Source organism: Lacerta agilis, chromosome 16 (genome assembly GCF_009819535.1).
Source record: "Lacerta agilis isolate rLacAgi1 chromosome 16, rLacAgi1.pri, whole genome shotgun sequence".
NCBI classification, from domain to species: domain Eukaryota; kingdom Metazoa; phylum Chordata; class Lepidosauria; order Squamata; family Lacertidae; genus Lacerta; species Lacerta agilis.
The window spans coordinates 35,986,149-36,002,996 of record NC_046327.1 but is presented as its reverse complement, the minus strand read 5'-3'; the positions used below and the strand labels follow the sequence as shown (position 1 = coordinate 36,002,996).

Here is a 16,848-nt window from a genome sequence, read left to right as displayed (position 1 = left end):
TTTTGCTACCCTTCATATAGCTTATAGATAAGGTGGTTATTTTGGAGCACTGAATGTGTGTTGCCAAGGTGATGGAATTTTACAAGTGGCTGTTTATTAACTTATACAAAATCCCCGAATGTTGATGTTCCTTCTACAAGTTCTTTTTTGTTAAAGTCTTGGTGGTGATGATGAGGTTCCTTATAGTAAGATTTGGAGAAAGGACGATCCGTTTAACCACTTTTTAAAATATCTTCTTCTCACCAGGCTCCAGATGCACAGGGATCCTACAGTGCAGAAGGGCAGACATTGGATGGATCCATCATGGGAGTCCCCCAGCAGATCTTGACCGCCACTTCCCCTCAGACTATCCTGCTCCACAGATGGTGAACCAACACCTGCCAGCTAACATAACCGTTGACCTCTGCTGCTAGAATCAGTAGTCAGGCTCCAGCTGCTGCAGGATCAATGGAACTGGAACATGCTTCTGCCAGCTTTGTGCCTGCTGGTCATTCACCTGTGCTGCAGGGGCAGCCTTCAGTTCAGTTTGTCAACAATATGCCAAGTTTAGCACAGGCTCTTCCTAACCCATCAGCTGTGGCCGTCAGTTCCACAGGGAGTTACATCCATTCAACAACCCCAGCAAGTTCCCCAGCAGGTATCAGCTGCACAGCAGCCCCAGCAGGTGGTGTCAGTTCAACAGATGCCCCAGCAAGTTCCCCAGCAGGTGGCATCATGCAGCAGTCCCAGCAAACTGCTCAGCAGGTGGCATCTACACAGCAGGCACCTCAACACATTGGTATCAATGCAGCAAGTTCCCCAGCAGGTGGTATCCATGCAAGCAGTCCCAGCAAACTGCTCAGCAGGTGGCATCCATGCAGCAGCCCCAGCAAGTTCCCCAGCAAGTGGTATCCATGCAGCAGCCCCAGCAAGTTCCCCAGCAGGTGGTATCCATGCAGCAGTCCCAGCAAGTTCCCCCAGCAGGTGGCACCCATGCAGCAGCCCCAGCAAGTTCCCCAGCAGGTGGCATCCATGCAGCAGCCCCAGCAAGTTCCCCAGCAGGTGGCACCCATGCAGCAGTCCCAGCAAGTTCCCCAGCAGGTGGCACCCATGCAGCAGTCCCCAGCAATTTCCCCAGCAGGTGGCACCCATGCAGCCAGTCCCAGCAAGTTCCCCAGCAGGTGGTATCCATGCAGCAGTCCCGCAAGTTCCCCAGCAGGTGGCACCCATGCAGCAGCCCAGCAAGTTCCCCAGCAGGTGGCACCCATGCAGCAAGTCCCAGCAAGTTCCCCAGCAGGTGGTATCCATGCAGCAGCCCCAGCAAGTTCCCCAGCAGGTGGTATCCATGCAGCAGCCCCAGCAGGTGACAATGCAGCAAGTTCCCCAGCAGGTGGTATCCATGCAGCAGCCCCCGCAATTGCCCAGCAAGTGGCACCCATGCAGCAGCCCCAGCAAGTTCCCCAGCAGGTGATGTCCATGCAGCAGCCCCAGCAAGTTCCCAGCAGGCAATGTCCATGCAGCAGCCCCAGCATGTTCCTCAGCAAGCAACATCCATGCAGTCCCAGCATGTTCCTCAGCAGTTGGTGGCTATGCAACAGCCCCAGCAAGTGCACCCATGCAGCAGCCCCAGCAAGTTCCACAGCAGTGGCACCCATGCAGCAGCCCCAGCAAGTTCCCCAGCAGGTGGCACCCATGCAGCAGCCCCAGCAAGTGTCCTCTATTCAACAGCTTCAGCAGGCAGCAGTAATACAGCAGTCTCAGCATATTCCCCCACAAGTGGGCTCCATTCAGCAATCTCCACAAATTCCCCAGCAGGTTGGTTCATTCAGCAGTCCCAGCAGGTTGTGCCAGTACATCAGGTCTCTGCCGTGCCACAGCCGATTGCACTTCCACAGTGCCCACAGTATCCCACGCTGCCCTCGATGCTTCTGCACAGCCTTCCCTGGTGCAGCAAGAGCAGCAAGCTATTCAGATGCACCAATCCACAGATCAGCATCCTTGTGTAAGGCAACAGATGTTATACCACCTGCCTCTACAGCAGCAGAAACAAAGAGCAGTTTCTTTCCAGGGCAGCTCTACAGAGCAGTTGGCAGCTGTTGCTCAACAAGTTGTAGAAAAGCCGCAGCAGCCGAGCTCTCGGGTTCAACTCCAGAGCAGGTGGCTTATCCATCCAGTACCACGTGCAAGCACCAGAACAGCTAATATATCAAACACAGGCCCCCCACCAACTCCCCGCTTCAGAGCAGCTGACACCTCAAGTGCAGCCCACCAACCAGCTCCAGGCACCAGAGCAAGCAGCATGTCAGATGCATGTCCGCTTACACAATGCAAGGCCTGATCAGCCTCCGTGCACAGAGCAAATGGTCTATGCAGTCCCTGGAGTGTATCCAGGACAGCCCTTGGACCAACCGACATATCCGATGCAGTCTTTTTACCAAGGACAGGCGCTTTCGTAACCCAACCAGCACCATATCTAGTTCCGCCTCGGAGATCCAGCAGGCTCACTTAGCAGTACACGTCGCAGATCAACGGAGTTTTGCCATGCGCTCGGTCCTGAGAAATCGTTATATACGGTGCAGGATAGTGGCACTGGCTGCATGGAGCAGCAAGTTTGCCGAGGGCAACCAGTGGAGGCCCATGCTTATCCCTCTGAGCAGCTCCGGCCTGAGCCATCAACATATCTGATCCAGCAGGATTCCGGCATAGGGCACCAGCAGCTGCAGCCTCCTCAGGCGAGACACAAGTTTTCAGAAGGCCAACAGCCAGGATCGCAAGCCCCTTTTGTCCCATCTCAGCCATCTTTTATCCCACAAATGCAGCCACAGGCTCCGTATCAAGACTTCAAACCAGCATGCTATTCCTCAGCCCCTCAACGCCACAGTCCACAGTCTGCCCCAAACGCACCACAGACGGTGTCTTCCATGCCAGAACAGTCAGAGCCAGCTTATGCAAGGCAACAGCCGCCAGAACTGCCCGGCACTTGCATGGTCCTAGCCTCCTCCAGCAACCTCCAGCATTTCAGCCAGGCCTGACAATACCAACCATTTACAGCTTCCTCAGTAACAGTCAGCATATGTGCAGCAGCAGCCGCCAATGTGCCAGGGCTCCGTGTTGCCTGCAGAGCCAGTGGCCCAGAATCAGGTCCCTTCAAAGAGTTCTGGAGCAGCAGCAGCAGCCCTGAACCAGCAAGCATCACTTAGCGCGGGGACACAGTCACAACCAAGAACACGGTTCAAGGACAGACATTTCACAGGTATATCATTCGTTTAAAAAGAATATTGTTTCCCAGATTCCCCCCCCCCCACCTTCAAAAGAAAAGAGAGTCACAACAAAATGGCTAAGTATTTTGACTTTTTAATGGTGATTGCATACTTTAGGGCCAAACTGGATGAGATTGTTCCATGCTTCTGTATCTGGCTGTCAGGGCTCTCCCCAGGTCGTGCCCCTCCACACTTGCCTGGCTTGCTTGAGTGTGTTATCTGGGCTGGGAAGCGCCTTTGAGCTGTGATACGATCATGGATTGGCTGGATGCAGAGCAATGGTGGGAGGCGCACCAGCCGAGGAACCCCTCAAGGGAAGAGGGCTCAGAGCCAGGGACTTGGTGGTGGGTGGTCAGAGAGAGAAGGGGGTAAAGCAGAAGAGGTGACAGGGTTTAGTGAGAAGGGAGAGACTGTGGCAGAGAGCAGTCCAGAGGTACAGACAGAAATGGGGCTGGGGAGGAATGGGGCCAGAAGGCAGAGGGGCTGGCTGCGGAAGAAGCCAGAGAGTCTCCCCCTCCTGGTGCGACCAGCTCATCTCCCCGCTGGTCTCCTAGAACACGCAGAGAAATCAAGAGGGCAGGGCAGAGCCGGGTTGTGTGCAGACACCGCCTGAGACTGAGTGGGAAAGACGCTGGAGAGGAGGAGTCCCCCAGTGGGCACTGGGAAGGCATGGATCTTCAGCCCTCGCAACTGCTTCATTGGGGCAAGACCTCGAAAGAGTTGCAGAGACCGACAGGCCGGACTTGTGGTTTCTTTCCTTGAATAAAAGCTCCATTGATTTATTGTTTTGTTGCTGCCCTACGCCTGACTCCAGCCCTGACAGATTGCCCCTTGCTTCCTGAGGTTGTGGGTTTGAAACCCAGAGTGTAGCCTCCTGTGTACCAAGGCAAGAGTTGCATCTGTGCTTCTGCCCGCGTTTTGCCCATCCCACTTCTGGCACACAGGCCCTGGAAGGCAGCCCAGGAGGAAATGCAGCTCTCCGGCAGAAAAAAACTTTCTCTCCCCTACACAGTCCCCAATAGCTTGGGTTTGTTTAGCATGGGATGGTGGTGACATTTTCTTCAGCGCAAACAAGACTCAACCAGAAACTCTTGTTCTTTCTAGAGGGTGCAGAGTTAACCGAAAGTGTTTCCTGTTTGTGTTTAAATTTCTTGCTAATCAGATTTGCGTGCTTCTAATCTGCTTCACAAGTGGTATTTTTGACAAAGGTTTAGATCACTGGCAGGCATAGCCTTCCGTGAGTGCTACTGCAAGACTGGATTTAAACAATGGAAAATTGTTCCTAATCCAGTAAGTCCTGTCAGGAAAAAAGAAGGCAACCCTAGTCCCTCCTTTCTTGACTATAGTCACACCTCTGCCAAGCTGATGGTTGCCTTGTACCTCAGTCAGCAGAGCACGAGACTCTTAAATCTTGGGGTTGTGCCCCACATTTGGCAAAAGATTCCTGCATTGCAGGGGGTTGGACTAGATGACCCTTGTGGTCCCAATTCTATGGTTCTATTATTTTCTTCCTGCTTCCTCTTAGCTGGCCCTGCTTTGTCCAGCTACACTTTCTTTCAACCAGCAGTGTTCACCCAGCAGTCTTCTTCACCCCCTTTAATACAGCTTTGACTGCCTTGTTTGAATATTCCTCTCCTTTTGTTGGTCACTTTCTTCCTTAATTCCCTGTCTCTTTTCGTCTGCTTCTACCATCTGCTGTTCTTTTAGGTTTCTGTGACTGCTTCCACACTGACATGTACTGCTCCCTTACTCATGCAAGGTGGCATGAACAAAACATCTTCCTCTCACCTTTCTCTGTTCCACTTCCTTTTTATGAGCTTAGGCAACGTTTTTCTCAACTCTTTCCGTAGCTGCATGCAGTAGCAGCGCATTGGTGGGCTACTGTGCTGTTATTCTGGTCTATGATTGTTCCACCCTTTTTCTAGATTCTTGTAGCTACTTTCTCTCTCTCTGGTTTGTTTCTCCTCTCTAGGAATTAGTTCTATCAGTTTGACCTTTCTCTTTCCAAAAAGTGTTGCATTCTTTCTCCCACTCCTTCTTACATTGCAGCACTGGGGGAACATGATAAGGAGTACCATGAAGGAGGAGATAGTCTTCCCTCCCCCCTGGTCCCAATGACCCCCCCTCTCAGTAACTGGAGTTGGGAAAAAGAGGGACTCAGAACCTGGCTGCAGAACAAAGTGTTAGGGTCTGCCTTCAAGAATTGTGGAGGCTGAGTTGCTCTTCAACTTTCAGCTGAAAGCAGAACCAAATGATAAGGGATTGCTAAATCATCCATACCTGGAAGCACTTTATCTCTGTTCATTGCAGACTCTTCCCCATTCTTTTGGCTACCTGAGCCCCTTGTTCCTTAGCTTCATCGTCTCCCGAGACCTCTTCTTGCTTACCTTGACAAAATAACTCTTCTTGTCCTTAGGGTTAGCAACACAGTTTCAGTTCTAGACAACCTGTTTTCTCATTTCTGAGGAGAAACTATCTGTGAGCATCCCCTGTTGCTTATTTGTGTTCTCAGCACTTTCCTTGTTGCAGTTGTGTCGGTGGATAAAGGTTTCTCCATTCTCCTGCATATCTAATCATGCCACCAATGTCATTTGTAGCTATTTGTGACACCTTCAAACTGGGTACTGGATTATAGACTGTAATCTAGTGATCTAGCACAATGCTGTGTCTATTCCATAAAAAGTGCACTAAGCAAAGGAAAAATGTTATGGATAAACCTCCTTAGAGTGTTTTATCCTTCCACTATGGTCATGCTAATGATCTTTAGAGAATGTATGTCTTAAACTGTAGGGTAACTTGCCTCAGCCTTCCACTTTAATGACTTTTATTTTCACTTTTTCTCCTGGGATTGCAAATAGCAAGCATACATTTCTGAGACTGTAAATATTTCCTAACCATGGATGGGAAATATTTTCAAAGCAAATGCAAAGCTTGGAATAGAATCTCGAGAGCTAGATATTATTCAAGGTTATCTTTAGAACTGGTGCTGAATGCTACTAGAAGAAAAGTAGAAGAAGAAGAAGAAGAAAAAAAGCAGATCCAGTCCTGAGGATGTCAGTCTGGAAAAGTATGATTGTGTTCCATTTCAAGCACACAAATCGTTTGCATTTTGTGTAATTACTTAACTTGCTTAGTATCGCTGCATCCAATTGAGGATGGCAAATGCAGAACCAACATAATTAATTTTCTCCCTCCCTATTTCTAGGCTTCCTCTTGGTACCAGAACAACAGCCATCAGTTTCAAAAGCAGATTTGTTCAAGGGTGAGTCTGCTCCAAGGTTAATTTTTTTGGCCTGTGGAAGGCAGCAATGCTAGTGCAATGGAGATCAAAACTAGTGAACATCTCCATTTTCTATACCGTGAAGACAAGCTCAAGGCTTGCAGAGGGGTGAGAAGGGTGGAGTTCACTTCAACCAGAGAAAGCTGGCGGAGTTGTGGTAGGAAGAAACATTATTGAAACCATATGTACACAAAGATAGGAACTCTCATCATTCTCTACCTGCTAAGACTTCAGTTAAATTTAGGGAAGTAAATACTTAGGATAACTATTAGGAATTTTCTGATCAAAGCAGTAGTGTGCTAGAAAGTTTAATTTATGGATTTCACTGGAAGACTTTAGGTTTCGGATTCCCAGCGATTGCTAGTCCTCAATGCCAGTGCCAAACCTTTTGCTAAATGAGATGTGGGCTAATGGCACCTTCCCTAGGCCCACCTCACAGAACTAAGGTTTGCTACATCCATCTCTCCCTCCTCCCTGGTCATGTTACCCACCCACTTGCTGCAGGGTCAGCCCTGTGCCTTATTACCTTAAGGTAAGCACTAGTCCTGGTCTCCCCATAACCCCCCCTTCTGCACATCTGTTTCCTGAAGTTTTCTGTGCTCTTGTACAGCCATGGCCCTGCTTTAGCTGGCTATTTTTGCAGTTTGTAGTATGTTGAAAACTGTTTACTGGGGTTGCTAGGGTGTGTTCTGCAGTATATAGCCCGTCGTGACTGGATCCTGTTCACCACATGTACCAAAACCAGCAGTAGAAGTGAAATGCCAGCAGGCTGCCTATTGGCTGCATCCTCTAGGATTGGCATCGAGGCAAGGTGCCATCTATGCATTAGATTGCTCTGCATGCCACTCCAAGCATCACTATGACAAAGTTAGAGAACAATAGTAAGAAAATGTTTGTGAAGTGCTTTTTCCTGAGTGTTTGCAGTACTTTAGAAGACACTTCGTACACAAATAGAAAGTTGTGAGGGAGCCAGTTCTCCATGGCTTCCCTACTTCCCTACTTTGTGTGCAGGTAACCTTGAGTGCAGTAATCTGGGCCTTTCTCACCTGATCATTGCCTAGAGGACAGCTGATGGAAGGGGTGGGGATTGTTGGTCCCATCTATGTGGCACTGGGATGTTGAACATGACCACAGTGGCCTAGAAAGAAGCCAGGGAAATCCCACTGCCCCACGGATAGGGTAATGTATACAATTAGGGGGACCATCAACACCCTGTAAGCTAAGCTAATATTCTCCCATTACAGATGCATGTGTGTCTGTCTCTCTCTGTGTAGTTGAGACTTGGGAGAAATGTGGTTTAGTCCAAGGCACCCATGTGAATTGTACCCATGTGAATTTAAGTGTTTAACCATCAATGGTAGTGTGACAAAATAAATGCATATCCTATACCATGGACAGCAATGTCTGCCTATGGTACCTAGCCACCTTCAACTCACATAAAAGTAGCGTTTGTCGCCAGCCCTACTTTGATCTATTTCCCTATTCAAATATTGAATAGGTTTGCTTGCTATGAGGTAATGCAAGCCCTCATTTGGGCTAGTTGATAAAAGGAAAGGAAAATTTACTTAAATTAATGTTCAGAAGTACAGAGAGCAGGTTCCCCTCAGAAGTGTCTCAGTGTGCTCCTTCTAAGAGTGCTCACCACTTTCCTATCTTTTAAGACTGATTCCTGATGTAGCCATTCAGAAGGAAGGTGGCAATGGATGTGACCTTCCAAGTGGAAAATTGGCCAAACAGACAAAAGCAAGCAGCGGAGAGCTTCCTGCGCCCGAACAGAGAAGGGAACAAAATTTCAGCTCACTGTGCTGCAGGTGTGTATGTTTTAAAAATCTAGGCTAAAAACATGTATAAGCTCTAGAATAGACTTCAATGGAATAATATCTGTCTGGAAAATATATTGAGGTTGTTTATCTGGGCTCTACTACCACCGTTTTACAAATTCCCATTGTAAGCAATGCTATAATGAGTATAAATTCTGCAACTATGTGTGGAATTCAATTGGAGTATGTGTCCAGAGAATGAGATCCCCTAATGCGATGAGACTTTTCCACCCTCTCCTCACCCTGCATTCCCCCTAAACCTTTTCTGGGTTTTTCCCCAACCCTCCAGAGCAGATTTAATGGTGGCGTGCCAGGGGTAGAAGAGGATGGAAAGTTCCATTGTACGGGGACTTATCATTCTGCACATGCAACAACTTAGTTGAATCCTGCCCTTGGACTCCAGATATCATTTGTTTATCTGGTTAATATATGTTAAGAAGAAGCTCTTTGGCTCAGTCAGTTCTATATTCACAGATCATATTTCAGGGGGCACCTCAATATGGGGAAACAGAATAGCAAATTGTTCTTTACACCATTTTTGAGCAGAAAGAGCACCTTTATGACTTCTATAATATCAGATTTGCCTAGAATCAGTCTTTGGTAATCAAATGGTAAATTGTGGGATGAATTTTGAGACTTGCAAAATGGACTGATTAAAACAATTGATTTATCCAATGTTGTACACAATTAATGTTTATACTCTGGTTTGTTTGTCCAGTGTCAGAGATAGCAGATACTTCACTGTTTTTTTGTGTATCTTTTTAGCTTAAGTTTATTCTTGCAGCTTCACACGATCAGAAAGGAATGGGTTCAGGTCAGTTGCTTTTAAAACAACGTAATGTGTGAACAGGATCTAGAATCCATTCCAAATGTTATTGAAGGCAAGGTATTTGGAATCAGGTCATAACTGGAGGGAAAAAATTGAATATAGTCTTTGGGGGAAGAAGTATATTTTCAAGCCTCCACCAAATGCTTATAAAGTCTTATAATGGAATATTTGAAACTGAGGTCACTGAATCCCAAAGACCATCAAGTGCTGGCATTTTCAACAGATGCCAAATTCCACAGAAATGAATCCGTATCTATTCATTATTCTACTATAGGACAACATATAATGTGCACATAATTATCTATTTAAAACAACAGCAAAGATAATAGGTAGTGTTGAACCTTTTTAGTTATTGGTGCTTTGCTGCTTCAGCCTTTGGACAAGTGCTGTCATTTTACAGGATTGGTGTCACACCAGTCAGGAAAAGAAGAGGCAGGTTCTGACTCTTATCTAATTACACAATCTCCCCCCCCCCTTTCAATCAGGTGTCAACATCGGGGGACAACACTGTGGAGTGCCAGCTCGAGACTCATAACAACAAGATGGTCACATTTAAATTTGATGTTGATGGAGATGCTCCGGAAGACATTGCTGACTACATGGCAAGTTTCATAGAGCCTGCTTTCCACTAGAGATTTCTTGTTCAGATGCTTGGGTTGTTCAGGACAATGTGCAATAGCCTTGTGTCTTATTCATAGCATTTCTCAAGATATGGAAACCCCTGAGGTCTAACCTTAGTCTTCCACTTGACATGCCCTTGACTTCCACAGATTATTTTGAGAACTAACTTTGAGAGGCTTTGGGGCAAGATCCTAAAAATGGGGCTGCTAGAGGAATCAATGAAAACTGGGCATGGAGGTCTGACTAAACTCACCCTCCCAGGCACTGTCACCTTTGGAAACGTCGCGTGTAAGGACTTCAAGACATATGTTTTAAAAATCCTTAAACCATTTGAAATAACCTTCTAAGTTATTATTTCAGGTTTGCTGCAGACTCCTGCAGGTCCATCTGTTGTTCCTTGGGTTAATAAGATTCAAATGGTGTTTTAGTCCTAAACACTAGAAACTAATGGGGGGGGGGGAGTGCAGGTTGGATAAATTCATTTAATTCAATGGAATAAAGCAGGCTTCCTCAACCTCGGCCCTCCAGATATTTTGAGACTACAATTCCCATCATCCCTGACCACTGGTCCTGCTAGCTAGGGATCATGGGAGTTGTAGGCCAAAAACATCTGAAGGGCTGAGGTTGAGAAAGCCTGGAATAAAGTCTTGCCTCCTTATAGACACTCCCCCCCCCTTCCTATTTCCTTCATTGCACAAGTTGTGTTTTTATATCTCATTTATAGTTTTATCCATTTCATTCACTTCTGAATTTTTGATTTTTCTTTTGACTTTATCATCAAAAGCTCCTTGTATTAAACTTATATTATTTTGTTGTTAATGTTTGTTTTTCTCTTGGGTGTATTGTCTGCTTTTGTTGTTCAGTAAAATTTAATTTTTTAAAAAAATAAGTGGCTGAAGACTTTGACAATAGTACATATTTCTTCTTTGGACATAAAATTTGCTGCCTGATCCTGTACATCTTTTAACTGGGGTAGGGGGTTTGTATAGCCCCGCTCAAGGTGTTGTGGATTACAAATCCCATCAAACCTGATCCTTTATCACTGGCCATGCAGGATGGGTCTGATGGAGTTGTGGCTTCCACCTCTCATCAGTTCAAGGCAGCATGGCCAGTGATCAAGAATACTGGGAGCTGTTTCCAGGTACCTATGATAGGATTAAAACCTTAGATTAATACTACAGAAAATACTGAATGGAGCACATTGATCTCCTATGAGGATGTGGTGCAGGGGGCTGTCGTTTCAATCTGGTTTGACACCTGATGCAGGAGCACACCTTGAACTAAGTAGGTGTGGATTTGAGCATTCCTTGGATGGAGACCCCATGTAAGAATGGGATGTTTGTTGAAGACTTGGATCCCCCTACAGTCATGATTTCTAGTACTATGCAGGGGTGAGGGGTGATAGCAGACTTTATCCTTTTTGCAGATGGCAGGCATCACTCAGGTAATGGATTCCATTGGATGCACTGAGGCTAAACCCCACCCAGGGAGCCATTGGGTGCTTCTGGGGGTGAGGCCAGGACCTGTGAGCAGATTTGGGGGGAAACTTTCTTCCTGTGGTCTGCTTCTGGATTATAATTAAGAGGTCTGGCCCCTGATTTTGGCATTTTGCAAAATAATATGTTTAGAAAAAGGAATACTTAAGTATAGCAATACAATTTTAGAATGAGTATGTTCCTTCCCTATTACTGGGGAAACTTGAGACGGCTTCTTGCTACACTGGCACAATTTCAATTGTTTTGGCTATATATGAGTTTTCCTTCTGCCAAACAATTTTATTCCTTTGGAAAGCTAAGATTTCTCTGATTGTATAAAATGTGATAGAAGATGCATTTACATCTTCTACCCTGTTTTTTCCTTCCCATGTTAGGTTGAAGATGACTTTGTGTTGGAAAATGAGAAAGAGAAATTTGTTGATGAACTGAAGGCTATTGTTTGCCAGGCCCAGGACATCATCCGCAGTCTTCCGGTTGAAGAGCGAACTACTGGCACAGAGTCTACACCTTCTGATCTTACCCAAGTAAGTTATGTTTGTTTAGTGATACCACTTTTCTGGGAAAGTGTGTGCTTGTATTGGGAAATTCCCTTTTTATATTTATCTATTCGTTTTTAATTCAGACAGGATCTTCTGAACAAGTTCAGATAAACCCAGCATCTACTCAAACTGGCAGTAAGTAACTATTTTAAAACATTTAACATTGAAGGTCAAACAAAACAAAACAAAACAAAACCACCCTCCTTAAAGGTGAAAGTGATGAAAATAGTGGACATTTTGGCAGGAACTAAAGAAGCTTTGTTCCTTGTCAGTTAGGCTTACTTTTGTCTCTCAAATCTTTATATGGTAGTTCACGTCTTAGGTGGAGTCATCTTGGCACATATAATTAATTCTCTGCAATGGTCCTGATAACTGGGAAGATTCTAAAGATTTTGAGTGACATTATTCAAGGCTGAAATAAGACATTTAGAAGTGTGATAGAAGCAGTATATACATTTAAAACAAACAAACAAACAAGTTCTTAATGAGTATAGCCAAATTAGTATCAATTCTGAGGGTGGTTTGATGTAGCTGAGCAATGAAAAAGGTCTGGATTTTACCTTTAGGAAACTAGAATCCAAATTCCTTCATTGTGGTTGGTAGTGACTCCTTACATTATCCTAAAGCAGGTGAAGTTACAAGCCAGCTTCCATACTTATAGAAGGATAGCCAATCAGGTACCATCCAGATGTCGTTGGACTACATGGCCAGGTTGCTTGGGGCTGATGGGACTGGAGTAGGATAATAACTAGAGGGCGTCATGCTGTCTACTCCTAACTTACAGTTGGTGATGTGGTTTGAAGTGGCTGAAAATCTAGCCAGTTCAAAATTTACTTTTTGAGGTTGACTACAAAAATACCCCCATGTTTATGTAGCAAATATCACGTGTGGTGTCATCAGTTGTGGAATGTGGCATGCACATTTAAAAGGCTGAGTTTCCATTTAAGAAATACAGAAGCAATGGTTGAAAGAGGGAAAGATGCTCTCTCATGTATGGGATTTTTCTTAGTGGAAAGTGAAATGCACACCGTCAACTGTGTTCCTATATGTGATACGAAGGCAGTTACTTACCATGATGGACTACTTTTCAAGCGGATCAGAAGAGTCCAACATTTTACTTGGCTACTCTTTGTTCCATTAACACTGAATGATCTCTTTTTCTCTGATTCTGGTATGACCTTTGTATCAACAGAACAATGCCAGTGGTATGTTGTTTTTTTTTACCCACAAGCTGAGCAGCTGTCTGCTCTTGATTTGTCATTTCTTCCTGCTCCAGTGCATATATATTTTTGTGTCCCTGGAGGACTGGAACACTTTGGCAAGGATCCAACAAACCATAGTTCCGTGCAATTAAGGGGAACTTTGGGTGTGTTTCTGAAAGAAAAGTCTTCCTTACTGCTTGTCAGAGCCAATTCTGGAACTGAGGAGAACCTTTCAAAAGCAGACTGTGATATAGCATAGGGATCAGCTGCTCAAAGATATGTATATACCGTATTTTCTGGCATATAAGACGACTGGGCGTATAAGACGACCCCCAACTTTTCCAGTTAAAATATAGAGTTTGAGATATACTCGACCGCAGATTCTCCACCCGGCGTATAAGACGACCCCCTACTTTTGAGAAGATTTTCCTGGATTAAAAAGTAGTCTTATATGCCAGAATATACAGTATATATATTTAAATCAAGAATGTTTAGAGCCTGAAGCTATTGTGCTGAACACATTGATAAATGTTTATTCAGACTACTAATAAGAAGTACATATTACAGTTACTTGTTTGTTAAATTTGTGTCCCACCAAATGGTGTTCAAGGTGGCAAACGTTGCTCAAGCGATAAATGTAGATACTGTTCCCAATGGCAGAGTGTTACAGGTTTTTGTCTCATACCAACAAGTGTTCTTAATACAGTATGGTATAAGCAGAATAAGCACTGTGATAAAAATGAGATGTACAGTGCCATGCAGGTCCAAATTCGAGAGTCCTCTCTTCTTGAGCCAGAAGGAAATACTGGATTAAAAGTAAATGTACTGAAACTGGATAATGGCCCTATTATTTCATGGATAATTTTTGAATCATATGTTCTTGTTAAAATGATTTGAGCTTCTTAACTTGCAGCCTAAAGTCACAGGCTAGTTTCTGGTAATTTGGTGGTACTGTTTGTGAGAAATAGTAGTGTAACAGAATATTCCTATTGTCGTCTGAACAATTTGACATGGCAAAACCTGCAACAAGTGCACCAACACACGCCTGACCCTGACTTTATTTATTTATTGCATTTATATCCCACTTTTTTCTCCAAGGAGCTCAAAGTGGTGTAGATGGTTCTCCTCATCCTCATTTAACCCCCACAACAACCCTGTGAGGTAGGTTAGGCTGAGAGGCAGTGACTGGCCCAAGGTCACCCAGTGATCTTCATGGCCATGTGGGGATTTGAGGCCTGGTCTCTCAGGCCCTAGTCTGACATTCTAACCACCACACTGGCTTCAGTGAAGACAGGGGTGGGAAAGGAGGTACATGTGTGGCACAATGCAGGCTCTAAAGCAGAGCTTTCCAAACTGTGTGTGTCATGACACGTTAGTGTGTCGGCTGCAGTGTGTAGGTGTGTCGCACAAATGCTCCCCGTGCTCCTCCCAGGGCTGGAAAGGGGTTAGTTTAACTTCTGGTTTGCTAGTAAAACTGAATTACTGTGTTGCGAAAATGTGTCACCAACATGAAAAGTTTGGAAAGCTCTGGTAGTCCCTATAAATCAAAAGGGGAAAGCAGCAGAACTCAGGCAAAGCCAAGGAAGGATGGCTTCACCGGCAGCATTCATTTTTTCCTGTGCAAGTACACTGATCCATGGAAACTGGAGAAAGTCAGATCACATGGGTCCATGGCAACAATCCCACTCTGATCAATTGAGTTTACTCCTCCTTAAGTCTATTAGAATTGCAGCCTTGGTGCCTTAAGGCCAATTCCAGAATCCTGATTGCTAGGCCTTGTTGTCCCTATGGCTTCTGCTCACAGCAGCAGTGATGTTCTCTTAGTCCTGTTTAAGCACATCTGGATTTTGTTTTCTTGTTGTGCACATGAAAGATGGTAGAGGAATGATCATCCCCTGTACTTCTTTCTTTCCTCACAGGTGAATCCGCTCCTCAGTCATCCCCTGTTGGCCGCTGGAGATTTTGCATCAATCAAACAATAAGGAACAGAGAAACCCAGACACCTTGCACTCTTCTACAGTCAACTACAGCTGCCCCGGGGTGTCAGATAACAGGTGAACATGTGATGCAGTAGAAAGCCTGACTCAATTTTGACTTGTTTGTGGTAAAGTGTAGCATCCGTACAGTTTTGGAACTGTAGCCAGCACTGAGTTCAGGCTTTGTGTCTCAAGTAAGAATGGCTCAAAGTTTCAGAGTGGAAGTTTCCAGGTTTAAGTCTTTAATGCTGCTGAAGATCAGAAATCTCTTTGTGGGGGAAAATCCCCTCCCCTTCAACATTTCCCCCATGAAGGCAAGAAGTCATTCTCTATCCTTTGGCATAGCAACTCCTGTCTAGTACAGAAATCGTGGTAATAGAATAAATCATGGTAATAGAATAATAGAATCACAGAATGGCAGAGTTGGAAGGGACCAAAAGTACCAGTTGGTGGAGAACACAAGAGTAAAAGTCCTGTTGCACTCATGTTCTACTTGTGGACTTCCCTTCGGCATCTGATTAGTTACTGTGAGAACAAGATGCTGGAACAGGATGCCTTTGGTCTTGTTCCAGTAGGCTTGTTCTTATGTGTAACATATGACAAACTTCCTTACTGCATACGATGCTCTTGAACCCTCCCCAGTTGATTCCCTGCCTTCACCCAGCAGAGAGCATTGCTTCATTGTTCCCTTCTAATAATCTCAACTCCATACCTTTACACTTCGTGCTCCTCCCAAACAGATGTTCCTTTGCTACCCACTTCCTCTTTCTTCTTAAAAAAGAAAATTTAAAAAAACCAGTCTCTTTTTCTTGACTTTCCCTTCCTCATTTATGGCTCCTTCAGGCAGGCAGAAAGCCAACAAGAAACAAAGGGGAAAATGCAACATATTAGGCTAGTTAAGGAAGCAAAAATTAAAAAGAAGCCCACCGCAGCTACTATGGAGCCTCCCACTGAGACCTTTATTAGCAAGAGCTAAATCACCTGTAGATTTGCAACTCTCACCTCCTGAGCCAGCTCAGCGGACATCCCAGGCAGCATTTGTCTCCTTGGAGACCAGATCAGCCTCCAAAGAAGTACCCTTTCCATCCGCTTTGTTAAAAAAATAAAAATAAAAATAAAAATATTTGAAATGGGCTAGCCCACTTCAGAACACCAAGCCAACCAAACAAAAAGCCACCAGACTAGCTCGGAGGATTGTATACTGTTTCCCCTCAGGCAATAGAACAGTTAAAAGTCCCAGTTGTGGTTGCTGCAGTGGAAGCCCTTTTATTGGACTCTATCCTCCCTAGGCGCAATGACGCATTTTCCCGAGAAACCAGTGGAAAGAAGGCAGACCACATTTTTTTTTTAAAAAAAAAGTCCCATGAGGCTCCTGTTCTGGCTGCTGTCTTTACCTCTTTAAATGCTGCTATAGCTACGGTTCTTTGGCTGGAGGATATACTGCAAAATAAGGATCGGGACAACAATATTGGTCAGACTTACCAGGGCACCAGCATTCACTCCCGTGTCAACCTAGGTGCTGTTCAGCCTTCTTTAAGGATCACTGTGACATTCACAGTAGCTAGAAGGTCCCTGTGGCTCTGCCACTGGAATGTGAACTTCCTGGTCAAATCAGTGAGAAGCCCACTTCAGAGGGACTTGTCTATTTAATGAAGAACTCCTCAAAGTGCTCCTTGTAGAGAAAAAAAGATAAAAAGAGACCCTTGGCACACATACGAAAAGGAAGCAACCTTACTCTTTTCAGCCCAATAGGACCTCCTTTGACCAAGGCTGTATAGAATTCCTAAGCTAGTGTAGTCTAGTTCCCATTTCTCCACTAGATCTCAAAGTTCCTCCAGCAGACAGC

At 45.1% G+C, this 16,848-nt stretch overlaps 1 protein-coding gene across 1 annotated transcript in view; it reads left to right on the top strand.

The window, feature by feature from the left end:
* Positions 1–16,848, top strand: part of WNK3 (WNK lysine deficient protein kinase 3) — an 80,150-nt gene that overhangs the window by 47,765 nt on the left and 15,537 nt on the right. Inside the window, 22 exon segments of the mRNA XM_033173878.1 lie at positions 247–349; positions 352–392; positions 394–581; positions 583–637; positions 846–872; positions 939–952; positions 954–1,098; positions 1,100–1,446; positions 1,485–1,586; positions 1,651–2,096; positions 2,099–2,146; positions 2,149–2,421; positions 2,424–2,450; positions 2,453–2,520; positions 2,523–2,955; positions 2,958–3,074; positions 6,445–6,455; positions 8,238–8,330; positions 9,654–9,770; positions 11,660–11,809; positions 11,908–11,959; positions 14,946–15,080. Of these exon segments, the coding sequence (XP_033029769.1) occupies positions 247–349; positions 352–392; positions 394–581; positions 583–637; positions 846–872; positions 939–952; positions 954–1,098; positions 1,100–1,446; positions 1,485–1,586; positions 1,651–2,096; positions 2,099–2,146; positions 2,149–2,421; positions 2,424–2,450; positions 2,453–2,520; positions 2,523–2,955; positions 2,958–3,074; positions 6,445–6,455; positions 8,238–8,330; positions 9,654–9,770; positions 11,660–11,809; positions 11,908–11,959; positions 14,946–15,080 (2,992 nt within the window).